The sequence below is a fragment of the Homarus americanus genome, unplaced genomic scaffold (assembly GCF_018991925.1).
Source record: "Homarus americanus isolate GMGI-L3 unplaced genomic scaffold, GMGI_Hamer_2.0 scaffold51354, whole genome shotgun sequence".
Taxonomy (NCBI): domain Eukaryota; kingdom Metazoa; phylum Arthropoda; class Malacostraca; order Decapoda; family Nephropidae; genus Homarus; species Homarus americanus.
Window position 1 is genome coordinate 117,819 of NW_024750910.1, and position 17,182 is coordinate 135,000.

The following is a 17,182-nucleotide window of genomic DNA, read 5'->3' on the forward strand; positions in this document are numbered from 1 at the left end:
TAACCAGGTGAGAAGGTTGGGTCACCTTACCCTCTGACCTGACTACCAACCGTTGCGGTGCTATTTAAATATTAGTAGGGTCATTACCTAATACCTGACCATTGTGGACCTGGTCTCACCCTCCTCTGTATATATACACCTTGTTTTGTACTTCCCTTTAGTCTGTACAGTGACCCCTCGGTTAACGAACTCAATCCGTTCCAGAAGGTCGTTCGTTAACCGAAAAGTTTGTTAACCGAAACCATTGTTTCAATGGGTTTTTGGGTAATTGGTTCCAGCTCACTGAAAATTGCCTAAATTCAACAAAAATGGTAGAAAAGTTCACTTACTTTGAGGTGTATATGTAGAAGGCTCCTGGATGATGATCATGATGATGGGAATTAGAATGGGGGTGGAGGAGAAGGAAGAAGAGAAGGCATTGGGGTGGAAGAGAAGTCACCCCATGGCACCATTTCACCCATAAAATTTTAGTTCTCTTGGTGTATTTCAAGATTATTTTCTTTAAATCAACACTGCACTGCATTATATATCGTCAATATGTAAAATATATTTCAAAATTACCAATAATTTGCTTGGAAACACAGAAAAAAAGCGTTTAGTTGAAGAGTCTCAAGCATGATGTTACCTCCACTGAAAACAGAGAGACTAACGCCTGTCTGGTGTGTTAACAGGCTGGATGGCACGCCAGAAACTAGTTTCTTTACCTTCAATTATGCTCAATAATTGTTAAAATGACTAAAAAAAGTTAATATTAAACTTTTAAAATTATTGAATAGTATAAACTTCTTGATATTTACTAAAATAGTAAGGAATTTAAGCCCTAAAACCGATTACTGTATTGGCGGACTGATACTAAAGCTGGTTGCCCGGCCAGTGCAAGCGAAAACATGTTGAGGTCGGTTCGTAAGAAATTCGTGAACCGAATTTTTGTTCGTTAACCGAATTGAAGATTCTTATGGAAGGCAGTTCATTAACCGAAATTTCGTTAACCGAGGGATCACTGTATATACTGTATACAGTGGTCCCTCGATTAACGAAATTTCGGTTAACGAATTACCTTCCATAAGAATCTTCAATTCCCTTAACGAACAAAACTTAGATTAACGATAGCCTTACGAGAAACACGCTTTGTTGTGCGCATCAGCTGATCGGCTAGTCCGCCAATACAGTAATTGGTTCTATGTTTACATTAGTTTCCAGTGGAGTAAATATGAAGAAAGTCGTGCTCTTGAATATTTTTGCATTATTTATATTAAAATTAATGGTCATTCTTATTTGTTAACATATAGATAATATACTGTATACAGTGCAGGGAACAGTTTTTGTGTGCCCTTCAGCTGATCGAATCACCCACCAGCGCTTCTCAGTTTAACTTTGTTTACAGTGGAGTGAACATCCAGTTTGTTGGTCTCTTAAATATTTTTGCATTTTTACATTAAAATTATTGGTCATTCTGAAATTTAGTTCACATATTGATAATATACAGTGCAGAAATTATTATGAAACATGAAGAAGGCATTAAAACCAATACACTCTATAAAGAATGTGGCATGTTATCATTGACTGCCTCTACAATCAGCTGTTTGATATGAAAACAAAGCTGCAGGGAATATGACATAGTGCAAAGTAAGTTCAAATATAGTATTCTATTGCTTTTCATTTATTATTATACAGTATACTGTACAGTACAGTACTGTATTTTAGTTTATATCTAGTGTTTTTTTAATTCTATTACCGGTATACAGTATTGTATGTACTTTTTCTGTGAGTTGAAACCAATTACCCAATATCCCATTGAAATATAGGTTGTACCCCTCTAGTCCGGCATTCTGTGATACGCAAACTCCGTTGGTCCGGAACAATTTTAGTTTGTCCAATTGGTAGATAGGTAGGTTTTTTTTTTTTACTTATCTGAATTATTATTATTATTATTACAGGAGTATTAAATTTTTGCCCCTCAGGCCCCAATGTGGGTCGGTGACCTATGCCCAGGTGGGCTAATCCCCGTAAAAAAAAACAACAACAAAGCCGCGGGAAATTAAGTTTTGTTTACATCCGGCAGTTCGGCTGCTCTCTCTCTCTGCTTGTCTATACAGAGTACAACATTTAACCCTTCAATATATATGAGCAGTAAATAAGTGTTGCTTTCATATTCTTATGTAGAGTAATGACGATATGTTTTCACATGTGCGCACTTACATATGCGCAGTCTCACTTTTTTTTACCATTAATGGTTAGCTACTTATATTGTTCCATTTATTAACATTAAATAACATTATAGGTACTTCAAACAACCATATTAATTTTTTTTACATTAATTTTACTACAGCTACAATCAGGGTCTTATTTTCTTCAGTTTTATATGTAGAACCAATCAGTCACTGGTTTTGTAAGCTTTAACATAAACAATGCCGGCAGTCGTCTCGTCTCCTCGTGTGTTTTAATATTCCACGTATTATTAATAAATTGTATTGTTAATTTTGCACACACAAACATTAATTTAATAAAAACAAATTCAGAAACATTAATTAAAGTATATATGAACAGTAAATAAGTGTTGCTTTCATATTCTTATGTAAAGTAATGACGATATCTTTTCACATGTGCGCACTTACATACGCGATCTCTCTTTTTTCTTTACCATTATCGTTAGCTACTTCTGTTGTTCCATTTATTAACATTAAATAACATTACTTAAAACAACCATATTAATTTTACTACAGCTACAACCAAGGTCTTATTTTCTTCAGTTTTATATGTAGAACCAGTCAGTCACTGGTTTTGTAATCAACGAAAACAATGCTGTGTCATTTCCTCGTGTGTTTTAATATTCTACTTATTATTAATGAATTGTATTGCTCATTTTGCACACATAAACATTAATTCAATAAAAAAGACATTCAGTAATAAACAATAATGAATCTTTTGTACATAAGAGAAATGACGCTGTTTACACGATTATGCACGTCGTCTGCACATTGGCGGGCCGTTCAAACCCGTCGAAATTCAAGTTTCCGCCATCAATTTTTATTTATTTTTTTTTGTGTTCCAATAAAATACGTTGAATTAAAAACTCGCGAAATTTGAGAAGCTACTATACGACATTTAACCCTTCAATATGTCTTCAAAGAGACCATGATGCAGAGAAAGTGGTGCTAGTGCTTCGAAGCATAAGCACAAGTCACTATCTATCCAGGAAAAGGGTGAATTTCCATGGTCCGGCAATTTCCATGGTCCGGCACTGGTCAGGTCCCGAGGTTGCCGGACTAGAGAGGTACAACCTGTAATATTCAGTTAAAGAACGACTCTGTGGAACGAATTGTGTTCGTTAATCGAGGGACCACTGTATACATATTTGCATCTTTGGAGATAAAAGAAATATAAGAAATCAATAAAATATTAAAAAAGAAAAATAAGGTTGAGTAACTTACTACTGACTTCTACAAGAACAGATTCCGAGGCCTGTGAACCAGCACTGCATGTGTAAGTGCCAGCGTCTTCTGGCAAGGCTCCTTGAACTATGAGGTATGCTTGTACTATACCATCGTCAGATGGATACAGGATCACATTATACCGACTATCCAAATGTGAACTTAGGGACGCACCTTCGAACATAAACTCCACCTGCAACAAATGATATCATATGTTGAAAGTATTCTGAAGCTTTTACAAAAACATTTTAATATAAAAAACCCTTTTGACTGAATCTTTTTTCTTCAAATAATATCCAAATCACAGTGACAGTGAGAAAATAAAAATAAATCATACACAGTAGAACATCGATTTAAAGCGATTCAATTTATGATTATTGATTTAAGACGACACCCACAATTAAGGGCAATGTATTAAATTAAAGTGAATCTCTCCTATTTTGCGGGAGTCAATCTGGCGCATCATATTTAAAATTTTAAGCCTAATGTTTCTCTTTTATTTTTTTTTACTTTTATCCTCTTCGCCACTGATCGGCTTGTTAGCCGCTTGGGCGATCGGTCACGTCTCTTTTCATTTATATTCTTCACCAAAAGATCGGCTCGCTAGCCGCCCGGGCGATCGGTCACGTCTCTGTCACGCACTGTTGGCAAATACTGGGCATGCATCGGCTCTTGAATGTACCTGAACCCGCTCCAGTGTTGGTCAAGTCTTCTCTTGAAAGAGCTCACACTCGGTGCCGTCACAACACTCTCTGGTAGATTGTTCCAAGAGTTTACAACCCTCACTCCGAAAAAGTTTGCCCTCACGGTTTTCTGGACTTGCGGCTTCTTCAATCTTGAGCTGTGACCCCTTGTGGGGCGAGCGTCCGCCAGCTCCAAGTAAGGACACTCAACTGAGTAGTGCCCCCTGAGATGCTTATAAACCTCAACTAGGTCCCCCCTTGCCAGTCTGTAGTATAAGCTAGGCAAGTTCAGGCGCTCCAATCTCTCCTTTGAACATTTTCAACCAACTGACAGTCCCTAGCATATCTCGGGGACCAGATGGGGTGACAGTACTCCAGATGGGGAAGCACTTCACTCCTGAAGATCGTCACGAGGGACGCTACACTGTCCTAAGGGCAAAGCTGTACTGTACATGTACTCAAAATAATGTACTAAATGATTACTAAAATTTTTGTCTAGTGCAAACTATAGCATGATTATATTCAAATTAATCAGTATCTTATAAGAATTCCAGCAATGTAAATTATATTCTCCCTGGTCTCTTCTATGACATTTTATAAGCAAAAAACATAAACTCAAGCTAAAGGACATAAATAAATAAACAAACAAATACTTCACTAGACCTTCGGTGCCAACTGTCAAACATGTCACTGTCACTTCCCCCCCCCAACCCCCCATCTTCCCAGCCAGGGTTTGGTGTTTTAGGCTTACAGTTTTTATCTTATATAATGTCACAAACTAAAGTTAAGAGACTATAATTTATAATGTTAGAATCCTTGCAAGACGGTGAATAATTTGAATATAAACGTCATATATTTTGCACAAGAGATAAAAATTTTTGCTCTTTGTAATAAAATTCTTAAATTAGAACTAAAATTTGTATGTCTAATGCAAGCTATAGCATGTTTATATTCAAATTAATCACTATCTTATAAGAATTCGAGCAATTTTAATTATATTCTCTCATGTCAGTTCAGTGACATTTTATAACAGAAAAACTTAAAGTCACTCTTAAGGACAGATAAATAAGTAAGCACTAGACTCTGGCATCAACTGTCAAACATATCACTTCACCTCCCTCCCTCCTCCCATCTTCCCAGCCAGTAAACAGACCATTTCACATCCCTTAATTTTAGCTGTGTTGATTTATGAGTGTTTGTTTTAACATAATACTACAAAAAACAATGTTTTGTTTATTCTAGGAGATGGGCTGAGGTGCATTTGGGTACTCTCAATCTTTTTCGTATTTTGTGTTTCTCTCAAGTACCAAACTAAATTATTCCATTGAAACAACACTTCGATTTAGTGCGAATTCGGTTTAAAGCGACCTCTCTTGGAACATATCTCATGTTATATTGACGTTCTACTATATCACAACATGCTGTATTTAGCACTCTTGGGGTTTTTATATGCAAAATTGTGTATGATCTAAATCACTGCTTTGGGGTTTCATATGCAACATCAGCGCAATCTGGCAACTATATAGATTTTTTTTTTAAACAGGTCACTGACCCACTTTGGGGCCTGGGAGACGAAAATGTAATAATAATAACAATAATAATAATAATTAGATCATAGTACATAAAATTTATAGAAAAAATACAAAATTAAATTTAAAATAATAATAATAATAATAACACTGATGATGATGATAATATGAATAATAATAATAATAATAATAATAAGAAAGAACCATATAGAAATACAAAAATTTGAAACGATTAATACAGGTAGTGAGAAACGATATATCTAATATACTATAGGAATAGCCGTGTGTCTGTTCTGGGCAGCCGAAACGGCACAATCGTTTTTCATCAAACTTGGTGGAAAAATCGCAAAAAATTCGTAGAGTGGAACAAACCTGGTCCCATGTCGACGGTTTCTTTAGGAAGGCATTAATTAACCATTTTATTTACGATGGAAAACGATGCAAGTCTACGGACTTGGCGTACCCTCATTCGCTGTACGCTAGCCAAGCACGAGCGTTCAAACTTTCACCGGGCACAAAGGGCCCACGTTCACTTGTATGTACTATATGTTGTGCTGTCAAAGTAAGAGAAACAATTGAGACCTTGCAATTGTGTGTAAATGAGGCAGAAAGTCAGATCAGCAACCTGGTCACCACACCAGTTTCCATTTTGTGTTTAAAGGACCAAGGATACAACATTTATCTACATTTTTCAGGCATTTTCTTGCGGTTTGTGCTGATTTCTTATATATCACAGTGATTTCACTTATTTATAACTGTTGTGAGAGTTTTGAACCATGCCTCATGTTGCTGCATTTAAACATTTAATGTGGAATGCTTCCAGTAATTTGAGGTGACGGCTATAAGTCGTCAATGCTTCATGTCCATATAAAAGTATTGTTATACAGACTACCCGGTACACAGTTATCTTTGTTTTTGTAATTGAGTTACTGTTTTGGAAAACATGTTTTCTCAGTCTACCAAAAGAGGCCAAAGCTTGTTAAAGTAGTTTTGAATTTTCTCATCTATGTTACAGTTATAAGCAAGGAATTCCTATATATTTAAAGGTTGGCATTGTGGCCAATTCAATCTCACCAATAGCAAAAACTGGTGACTTAGGTGAAGCACCAGCATCCCGCTGGAAACATAATTTTAGTCTTTTGAGTGTTGACAGAAAGTCCCATTCTTCTACTATGAGCACCACGAGGGAACAGACATCAGCATATTGTAGCTCAAGGAAAAGTATTGGTTTTACTTATATGGTAGACTGAAATCTTCATGTTAAACAAGTTGCCATCTAGCCTAAAGTCTATTTTTACCCCAGTACAGCATGTCTTTTAAATTCGCGGTGAATAGGTTTTCAAAATGGCCGCAAATAGCCAAATCCACAAATATCATTTGCCGATGGGGGAGGGCTACATTTTTACTTGTGTGCAAAGAAATGTACATTTCCTTATGTGTTTGCCCTTAGGACAATTATATCTTTTGCCTGTATTATATATGTGTGTGTGAGTGTAGACACACACACAGACACACCAAACACATACAAATAAATGTTTTGTTTTAACTTTAATAACAAAGCACAGAGTTGACTTGAGGGTAGACTCTCACATTTTTGATGCATTTTGTTGTCTTGTTTCCGATTATTTGTGAGAGGTTTTTCCCATTACTATTTATTTGTAAGTGGTTTTGTGTGTGTGTGTCTACACACACACACACACACACACACATATATATACAATAAAGGTAAAAGAAATTACTGTCTCTAGAACAAATGGCTCCCTGTCCCGGCAGTGAAAATGCCAGCAACTTTAAAACTACCATTTGACCATTAGACATTCTAGGGTACATTCAGGGTGTCATCTGCGAATAATCGAGGTCCGTGAATTGTCACAGCATGCTGTATTTGGTAAAAGTTCGGATTATGAGAGCCATTTACAAATATATATGACGCACATGGTGCAATAGGAAGTGACCACCTGCCTCATTTTAACCATGTACTACAGTACAGTATATGCATCGCGCCTGTTGGTCACAGTCAGTTCCCATCGGTCAGTCATGGAATGCACATCTATGGTCTACCACACAAGATTTTTCCATCATCGCCCATGTCCGAGCCATTATCTGATACCCCTAATTCAGGAACTGTACTTAGAAACGTTAAAATTTTGAATAAGCCAGACAACGGAAAAGTATCGTTGTTTTGGGCCTTTTCCTCGAGGATTTCCCTCATATTTCGTAAACTCTCATAATTTGTAAAGGCTAGAGCACCTATTTTTTCGAATTATGGATTTTTTTAATGTAGTTTCAATTTTCTCCTTCATGGGGCACCACACAACAAGTGGATGCAATAAGTTCTGACATGAGCATGGTCCGTCCCCTACTAATGGATGATAGGCTCACACTGCCTTGGGGAAGTTGCCAGAGGCTTCCACAAAGATGAACAGCATATAAAAATATATCATGGAAAATTTAACTGGACCCATGAGAGTTGTAACACAACAGTTGTGGAATATGTGCAAGATGGCTGAGACAAAGGACACCCTAGACTACAGGTACCTTCATCTTATGACATTCACTCCTTCTCATCACCATAATTGGAAAAGTAATGTACAGGGGAGAATTTCACGAATAACTTACCTCATGATGTAAATGTTAATTATGGATTCTGTGTGACATTTTTAAGGACAGTGAATTGTATAAGAAGTCTCACCTCTCCATTCCAGTTCATAACAGAACACTGGATGGTAAAGTTGTCTCCAACTGTAACACTCTCTGGGGCCGCCATATCAAACACCTCAGGGGATGCACCTGGGGGAAATCCTTGTATCAGGTTTTGTCGGACCATTTCAACAAAACAAACACAAATCAGATATTGTCTCTATTGGGGTACATATTTTATCAGTTCTTGCATTTACATTAAAGTTGTACTGTAAAGTTTTATTGAATAGTTAACTTCTTGAATAATAAATAACAAAGATATTTTTCAAGATTTAAGACTTATAATTCTGTACCAAAATAAAAAACACATTCAATACACTACTGCTTGTGCTGGTAATGAGAAATATGAGGAAAGTGTTAAGGTTAATTCTTCACTCTACCAACAGGGAAAAGTACAAGTGATAAAATAGAAACCATCTAGAAGAGGCAGATGGGGCTATAATTAAACAGAACACTCTCTTCAACTAAAAGCTTTTTTTCTGTGTTTCCAAGCAAATTATTGGTCAATTTGAAATTTATTTTACATATTGACAATATATAATGCAGTGCAGTGTTGGTTTGAAAAAAATAATCTTGAATTACACCAAGAAAACTAAAATTTTATGGGTGAAATGGCACCATTGGGTGACTTCTCTTCCACCCCAATGCCTTCTCTTCTCCCTTCTCCTCCACCCCCATTCTAATTCCCATCATCATCATCATCATCATCCAGGAGCCTTCTACATACACACCTCAAAGTAAGTGTACTTTACTACCTTTTTTGTTGATTTTAGGCAATTTTCGGTGAGCTGGAACCAACTACCCAAAAACCCACTGAAACAATGTTTTCGGTTAACGAGTTTTTCGGTTAACGACCAACCTTCTGGAACGAATTGTGCTCGTTAACCGAGGGACCATTGTACATGAATTAACTGCTAAACTCCTTTAGCAAATTCATGCTTTCGGAGAATGCATTTAATATATACATATTTTTACCCACAATAAGGCATACTAAGACTAATTATGTATCAGTAATACTACATTATGCAAAAACAACATTTTAAAAGATCAGAATCACATTGATATATTACACGACCGTTAACAAAGACGGAAAAAATATGAAGTTCTTCGCAGTCATTTTTTCCCGCCTCTGCTGACGGTCGTGTAATATTTCAATGTGATTCTGATCTTTTAAAATGTTGTTTTTGCATAATGTAGTATTACTGATACATAATTAGTCTTAGTATGCCTTATTGTGGGTAAAAATAAGTATATATTAAATGCATTCACCGAAAGCATGAATTTCCTACCAGAGTTTAACAGTTAATTCATGTATAATACTTCTGATAAACTTCCCACGTGCTTATGTTTGAAATAATGAATGTATGTATCTTTATATAATTTAGCTAAAAATCTTTCTCGTCAGAAAAGGTCATCTCAACGATTATGAATAAACTCAATCAGAAATACTGTACATCATTACTTAAGGACAAAATCAGACAGGTTTGCAACAGCCAATCAGCTATAACTTTTGAGGAGGGGGCAGGGAGTCTTTTCTCAGCTGGGAAAAAACGCACTATACAAGTAGTAAGTCTCATATAAGTGACCTGGCCTAACGCAATGTCAGGTGGAGGTACGGTGGGGGATTAGTGGTCTCATATTACTGACCTTCTTTTGCAATGTCAGGTCACCCATTGTTGGGTGGGAGATTAGTGGGTATCATGACCTGAAGATGTCTCGAGAGAGCGAGAGAGCGAGAGCGAGAGCGAGAGCGAGAGCGAGAGAGAGAGAGAGAGAGAGAGAGAGAGAGTAACCACACAACAATAAATAAGCAGATAAGGAATGAACAGTTGTATTATTATGGGCTACAGAGGACAATTAATTCACGTCCTTTTACAAAATACAATATTAAATTGAACTAATACCAATTTATAGGTAAACTATAAACTTTATAGAGTACAGTATACAGTATAATTATATAACAAGTTTCGTGGATAACATAAAGTTAAATATTTCATATATTACACTTAGATTAATTTACCCTTAGGCCCCGGGAGACATTCCAGAACGTCCGCCTATTTTCCCGGCATTTATTTATTTTATTTTATTTTATTGTACTGTATTATTATTTTTTTTTAAGTTTAGTTTTTCTCAATTTATTCCCACAGGAGGGCACTGCCAGCAGCACCCTAACCCGGAGCTTAAGGGTTAAAGATTTTCCTTTCAAATTCAAGCTTTTACCTATAGTACTGTACAGTGCAAAGTGGCTAGAATCAAAAGGAAATACAAACATGTGTTACAATTCTGCCATTCTTACTTCTGTAGCAGAAATTCAGCAAATTTCAAGGATCTAGTATTGTGGTTTCAATGAATACCTATAATCTTAAACAATCTGCAAATAGTTACAAAAAAATTATATTGGAAGTTAAGAATAAATTGACTCACGTTCAACACTGACAACGACTTCAGCAAGGAAGGAACCTGCATCACTTTTTGCTGCACATCTGTAATTCCCAGCATCACTCACTGCTGCTACAGGAACAGTAAGTACTCCATCGGTATCTACATCTCTGCCCAATACTTCATCCACAGGCAGCCACAGCTCTCCTAGATATGTAAAACAAAAACATCATATGGAATCCATATAGTGAAAGTGGGTCCCATAGACTTGACAGCCCATCAGGAACAATGCACACATCGCAGTGTAAAGTATGCTAAGCCTCTGATACACGAGAAGGCAGCACAAGTAATCTGTGCTACAAAGAACATTCTTCCCCCAATATAACTTTTACCTCCTTAATGAGCTTTCTTTCTAATTTTCTAATGAGAAAGAAGCCAATCTGTATTTTTACGTGACCTGACTCAAACGTAATCATCCCCCTCATGCTCATCTTAAATGAAGTGCTGCATACAACTATGTTTATTGTATTCCCAGATTCAAGTACAGTATTCTATCTCCTTCCACATTCCTTGTACCGTAGCCTTTTCCACAATGCACACTTTCATTACCCTCAATATGTACTGTACACCAACAAGATCGTTAAGGTCACTCTACCCACTATTACAATTTTTCTCTTGCCCAGCTCCAACACTACATCAACCCAAAACTTATTAACTTATTTTTCACTTCTTTTCTCTTGATCTGCATTGGAGCAAACTGCCCTGTAGAACTGAAGGATATTTACCAATCTTTCTTTCCCAGTGTACAACAGGTCGAGGTCGGCCAATGGTTTGGCAAGTAATACGTAACTCTTCACCTTCTTTAACCAGCAGTTCTGAAGGCAGAGGCTCACTGAGGGATGGGGGTACTGAGAATGAAGAGATGATGGTTAAAACTCATAGTACATGGTGATTCACTTGCTAGTAGCTTACTTAAGGGAAATATTTTCCAAACTAAGCCTTCCACCATGGATGACCTAATGGGAAATGTTTGGCAGGTGACTGAAGCCATTAAAAAACATTTGCTAATATGGAAATCAATTCATATATAATGGTCATATTAGCAAAACTCTGGGGCTACCAGGGAGTTAATCACCCTGAATGAGTTTAATATACAAGTAAAATATAAAAACATGGATACATGAATAAAAAATGTAAGGAAGTTAAAATTATGCAGAAACCAACCAAAATTTACAGGAACTGATATATTGGTGTTAGATATACAGTAACACAAAAAGTATGACTACATAACGCCTATGTAAGGGAAGTAAAATAAAAACAAGAATACTGTACTTATAGGTGTCACTTGGAGCACCAGAAGTATGATCAATGATAATGTACACAGACTAAAAGATTATTCTGCACCTTTACTGGGTTATAGAATATGACAAACCGGACCAAGAATCTGATAACAGTCATCATAGCTTCTGTAACAGTGATTGTTGAAGATGTTTCAGAGCCAAGGGTGCAGAATATTCTTTTAGCGAGTGTAATCTGTAATGACAATGTAATAACTTTTATGTGATTGAACAAAAAAATTCACTTATCACTAACAATAAATAAACTTTCAATTATGATAGCTTACTAACCAAATAAATTGACTGTTTTAGAAGCTGAGCCATATGGTGTTACACACTGATATTTTCCTGCATTTTGTTCTCCAGCCCGAGGGATGGTCAGCTCATGGACAGTCATGTTATAATCTAAGCGATACATCCGGGTCTCGTAGAAGCTCGGGTCAAGGACCTCATCTTCGAAATGCCACCTAACTGTAGATCGCTGAAATATAACCAAAGATGGGTGAAGTAGCTGCATTTTAATGAGCATAATTTTTTTTAACTATGATGATCATGCATTTGCTATGGATACATGCAGTAATTTATGGACTTTGAGGCAAAGCTAGATTTACTTTCCAGTTATTGACAGAATGGATATGCAGATGTATATACCAATGATGGAAAATTTTAAAAATATCACAAATGAAGCTAGGAAGTGGTATGTGGGAGAGGCCTAGGAGCCTGGGACACATACGTGCATGAAAACTTACGCTCAGCCTCGGGGTTTTTTGCAAAAAAAATTTTGAAAAAATATATATTAAAAGGCCTAGTCCCATGACTGCCTGCGGGGATGTATGCCAAACAACACAAAATGTTTATTTATAGCTCTAGGGCCCATAGAGATTAGTGGGAATTTAAAAATTTTCAAGGACGTTGATATATGCCCTAAACCTTGGTGTCCCTTACCTTAGTGGACGTTAATCTACTCCCCAAACCACGTCGCGGATTAATGAAGATTCTGTGATATCTTTTGAAATAGGAAATAGCTTTAATATTAATGATTCACAGTGGAAGGGCTGTAACAAGCAGGACAGTTGTCCACCGCTCATTTGCTTGTTCGCGGGCCCCACTAGGGGGGGGTAGACGGAGGTGAGGTCGCTGCTGCTTCGTCACACATCAGACACTACCCAGCCGTCAACACAGCTGTGCTTGCATCCCGCTGTTTGTTCAAATTCTGGTTGTGTGCTCATCTGAGGCTCCTGGGGTTTGTGGGCTGATCCCCAGACTTTCACTATTCGGCTGTCAACCTCTGGACACCTGCTCCAGCTACTGCCGTGGCTGCCAGGTCATCGCCACTTCCTCTACGCCCTATCCACCGTCCGTGCCCTGGCGTCTCTCCTGTGTGGCAAGACATCGCCCACCAACACCGGCACCAAGTGAGGAAGCTGCCCTGGACCTTGCCCCTGAGAGCGGACCACCACAAATGTCAACGGAACATTCCACCAGGATGCCGCCGTAGGAAATATCCATTAATTGTTTGGCTCTCATAATTGTTTGACTCCCGTAATATTTTATTTGATATTTCTGTGAGTGGTGTAAATTTCTGTGTTTATTTTCGTAATAAAAAGATGTCAATCTCTAACGGTTGTTTGTTACCCCTTGGAAACCCATGGTTCTTGACTTTCCCTTTTTAAGATCCTGATTAGGCTGGCAAGGGATACATATCCCAAAGTCCTAAGCCTTTACACACAGAATACTTCCCCACAAACTTGGTCTCTAAATATGGGAAAAATTTCAGTACAGCATTTTATTCACAAATTAACATCAACCATCATCCACAATTATATCAAGAGCATAATTTTCTGATGTGATTTGTTTAAACCAGCTTTTTCAGAAATTTCAACCACATGAAATTTTAATTATTTCCCTTTAAACTTTTTAAAGCTTCCTTTAATAAATTCCTCACAAAATTTATAAAACACAACCCATTAATCTGAAATTATTTTCTAAAAATATCAGTACAGGTTGTACCTCTCTAGTCCGGCAACCTCGGGACCTGACCGGTGCCGGACCATGGAAATTTCCGGACCATGGAAATTCACCCTTTTCCTGGATAGATAGTGACTTGTGCTTACACTTGGAAGCACTAGCACCACTTTCAATGCTTCGTGGTCTCTTTGAAGATACAGGTTGACAATCCCTTATCCGAAATCCTTGGGACCAGATGCATTTCGGTTTTTGGAATTTTTCGGTTTTCAGAATGGTTAGTTATTTTTTTTTTTTTACAGGGATCAGCCCACCCGGGCACAGGTCATGACCCACATTGGGGCCTGGGGGCTAAAAAATTAATAAAAATAATAATAATAATAATTCATAGGTCTAGGTCGTGTTTCTCACTTTTGATCTTTTTTTCATTCTTGTATTTCTTTATTATTATTATTATTATTATTACAGTATTATTGTTATTATTATTATTGTTATCATTCTTATTTTATTTTTTGTATTTTTTATTAAAAATTTTATTTACTATGAATAATTATTATTATTACTGTATTATCATTATTATTATCATTATTATTATTACTATTACATTTTCACCCCCCAGGCCCCGATGTGGGTCAGTGACCTGTGCCCGGGTGGGCGTGCCCAAAAAAAAATAATAATAATAATAAAATAAAATTCCACAAAAAAACTTTTGGTTTTCAGAGCTTTTCGGTTTTTGGAATTTCGAATAAAGGGTTGTCAACCTATATATTGAAGGGTCAAATGTTATACAGTAGGTTCTCAAATTTTGGGAGTTTTTAATTTGACATTTTTTATTTGGACACAAAAAAAAACACTACGCAATTTAAAATTTTGACTGCGTAAACTCGAATTTCGACGGGTTTGAGCGGCCCGCCAACGTTCAGACGTGCACAAATCGTGTAAACAGTGTCATTTCTCTTATGTACAAAAGATTCATTATTGTTTATTACTGAATGTCTTTTTGATCTAATTAATTTTTATGTGTGCAAAATGAACAATACAATTCATTAATAATATGTAGAATATTAAAAAACACGAGAAAAAGGGACGTCATTGTTTTCGTTGATTACAAAACCAGTGACTGACTGGATCTACATATAAAACTGAAGAAAATAAGATCTTGGTTGTAACTGTTGTAAAATTAATATGGTTGTTTTAAGTAATGTTATTTAATGTCAATAAATGAAACAATATAAGTAGCTAACCATTAATGGTTAAGAAAAAAGTGAGCTCACGTATGTAAGTGCGCACATGTGAAAACATATCGTCATTACTAAACCTAAGAATATGAAATCAAGATTTACCGGTATTTACTGTTCATATATATTTTAATTAATGTTTCTGAATTTAAAACAAAAATTCTACCCAAATTCTATCCACCAGTGGTGGTAAAGTTGAAAACATAAGGACAGCCAATGCTGTTGTGTGTGTTTTTACTCGGATGACGTATGCTCAACTCTAGCTGAAGCTGTAGAACATAAAAACTTTTCTGTGTTGTTTTTAGTTTTTATTTAATTTTATGTGTTATTTTCGTTGGTTTATTAGGATGTTGCTTTATTACAGGTAGTAATTCGCCCAAAAAGTATGGTAAATAAGGCAAAAAGTATGGTAAATAAGGCAAAATTTAGCCAAATATCGAAAGTACCAGACTCAAATTAATTTTCTCCATGAGCAAACTAAAATCGCTCCGGATCACGGGAGTTTCCGGACCACAGAATGCCGAACTAGAGAGGTACAACCTGTACAAGTACAGATTAAATTTTAGTGTAAATGTTCTACATATTCCACATGGTGACAGTATCATCAAGGTGTATTAACAAGAATAAAGTGATTACTGTATTTTATAATCTGTCATTTAGCCATACCACTGAATAATAATACATTTTGTTCATGAAGTGACCCCAATGAAAGCTTAAAAATAATAACTTGAATTTCTGTTCTTTACCTCTATACCTAATACTAATTTAAATACTTAACCATGAACAAAGGATTGGTTGCCCATCCATTCATGCTACTGTGTCAAATGAAACCACACAGACATCAGAATCTTGTATTGGACAGTGTAAGGGGTGGTCCTTATTTTACATCTCTGTTTTGATAAATATTAATTCATCATTTCCATCTTTTATATGTGTTTGTCCATCAGATTTACCTAATAATGTTATACCTGTACATGATAAGTCCCTTACCTGAGTGTCTTTAGCATACTGAGTTGTGCAGCTTAGTGTTAATGCTTCATCTTCAAAAAAGTCTCCACTAGTCATTCCAAGTAATCTAGCAGGTCGCCCTTCAGACACAGAAAAGAAAAGCTATTAGCAAACTTGTACACAATAATGAAAGTCATAAAAAATCGTAATAAAATTATCAACAAGAATGTGAAAATGCTTCTACAGTATCACCACCATACCAGGGGATGCACTGCAAGTCATGTCCCCTCTCTACATCACATGTGAAGCAACATTTTAAAATTGAAATTATGTTTACTTCAAGGTTTGTCCATGCCACTGCCCATATCAGTTTCCATTCAGGCATACTGTACAGTCGGCCCTTCACATACGCGGATTTAGCATTCACGGATTCGGAAATAAGCGGATTGCCCCGCCGAAGGAATATTCTGTACATTGAAGTAATTGAAGTACATTCAAATCGCGCGCGGCACCGACACTGCACACCGCCCGCTCCCGCTACCTCACACACACACACATAGGGCATCATCACCCTCACTCAGTCAGTCTCGCTGTAACCACGCTTGTGTTGACATCAGCATTGTAGTTGCAAAAATATTACATTTCCGTGAATGTATTATATCAAGCACAGTATGAATAGAATATCACTAATATAACAGTATTTTAACTGAAAACTATTAAAAAAAAGGAGTAACATATCTTGAACATCGGAAGGTTAGGTAAATTCTTTTGTTTTCATGTAGTTTATCCTAATTTACATTGAAATACATTATGTTTCAGCAAAACTACTATTTATTTCTGAGAATATGGAAATGTAATATTTTTGCTGAAATGACGTACGTATTACAGTGGAAAGTGACGAAAGCAATGATTTTCGCTTTCTTTCGTTCAAAAGATGTTACCGTAATCGCTTTTCGAATGGTTTTCAGTTAA

General features: G+C 36.5%; 1 protein-coding gene across 1 annotated transcript in view; it reads right to left on the minus strand.

The window, feature by feature from the left end:
- The window catches only part of LOC121854500 (obscurin-like), a 193,651-nt gene that overhangs the window by 114,620 nt on the left and 61,849 nt on the right, over window positions 1–17,182 (minus strand). Inside the window, exons 9-14 of the mRNA XM_042349181.1 lie at window positions 16,253–16,350; window positions 12,351–12,540; window positions 11,508–11,630; window positions 10,768–10,929; window positions 8,336–8,433; window positions 3,432–3,624 (exon numbers count right to left, since the gene is read on the minus strand). Coding sequence (XP_042205115.1) covers window positions 3,432–3,624; window positions 8,336–8,433; window positions 10,768–10,929; window positions 11,508–11,630; window positions 12,351–12,540; window positions 16,253–16,350 — 864 coding nt within the window. The remainder of the gene's footprint in view (window positions 1–3,431; window positions 3,625–8,335; window positions 8,434–10,767; window positions 10,930–11,507; window positions 11,631–12,350; window positions 12,541–16,252; window positions 16,351–17,182) is intronic.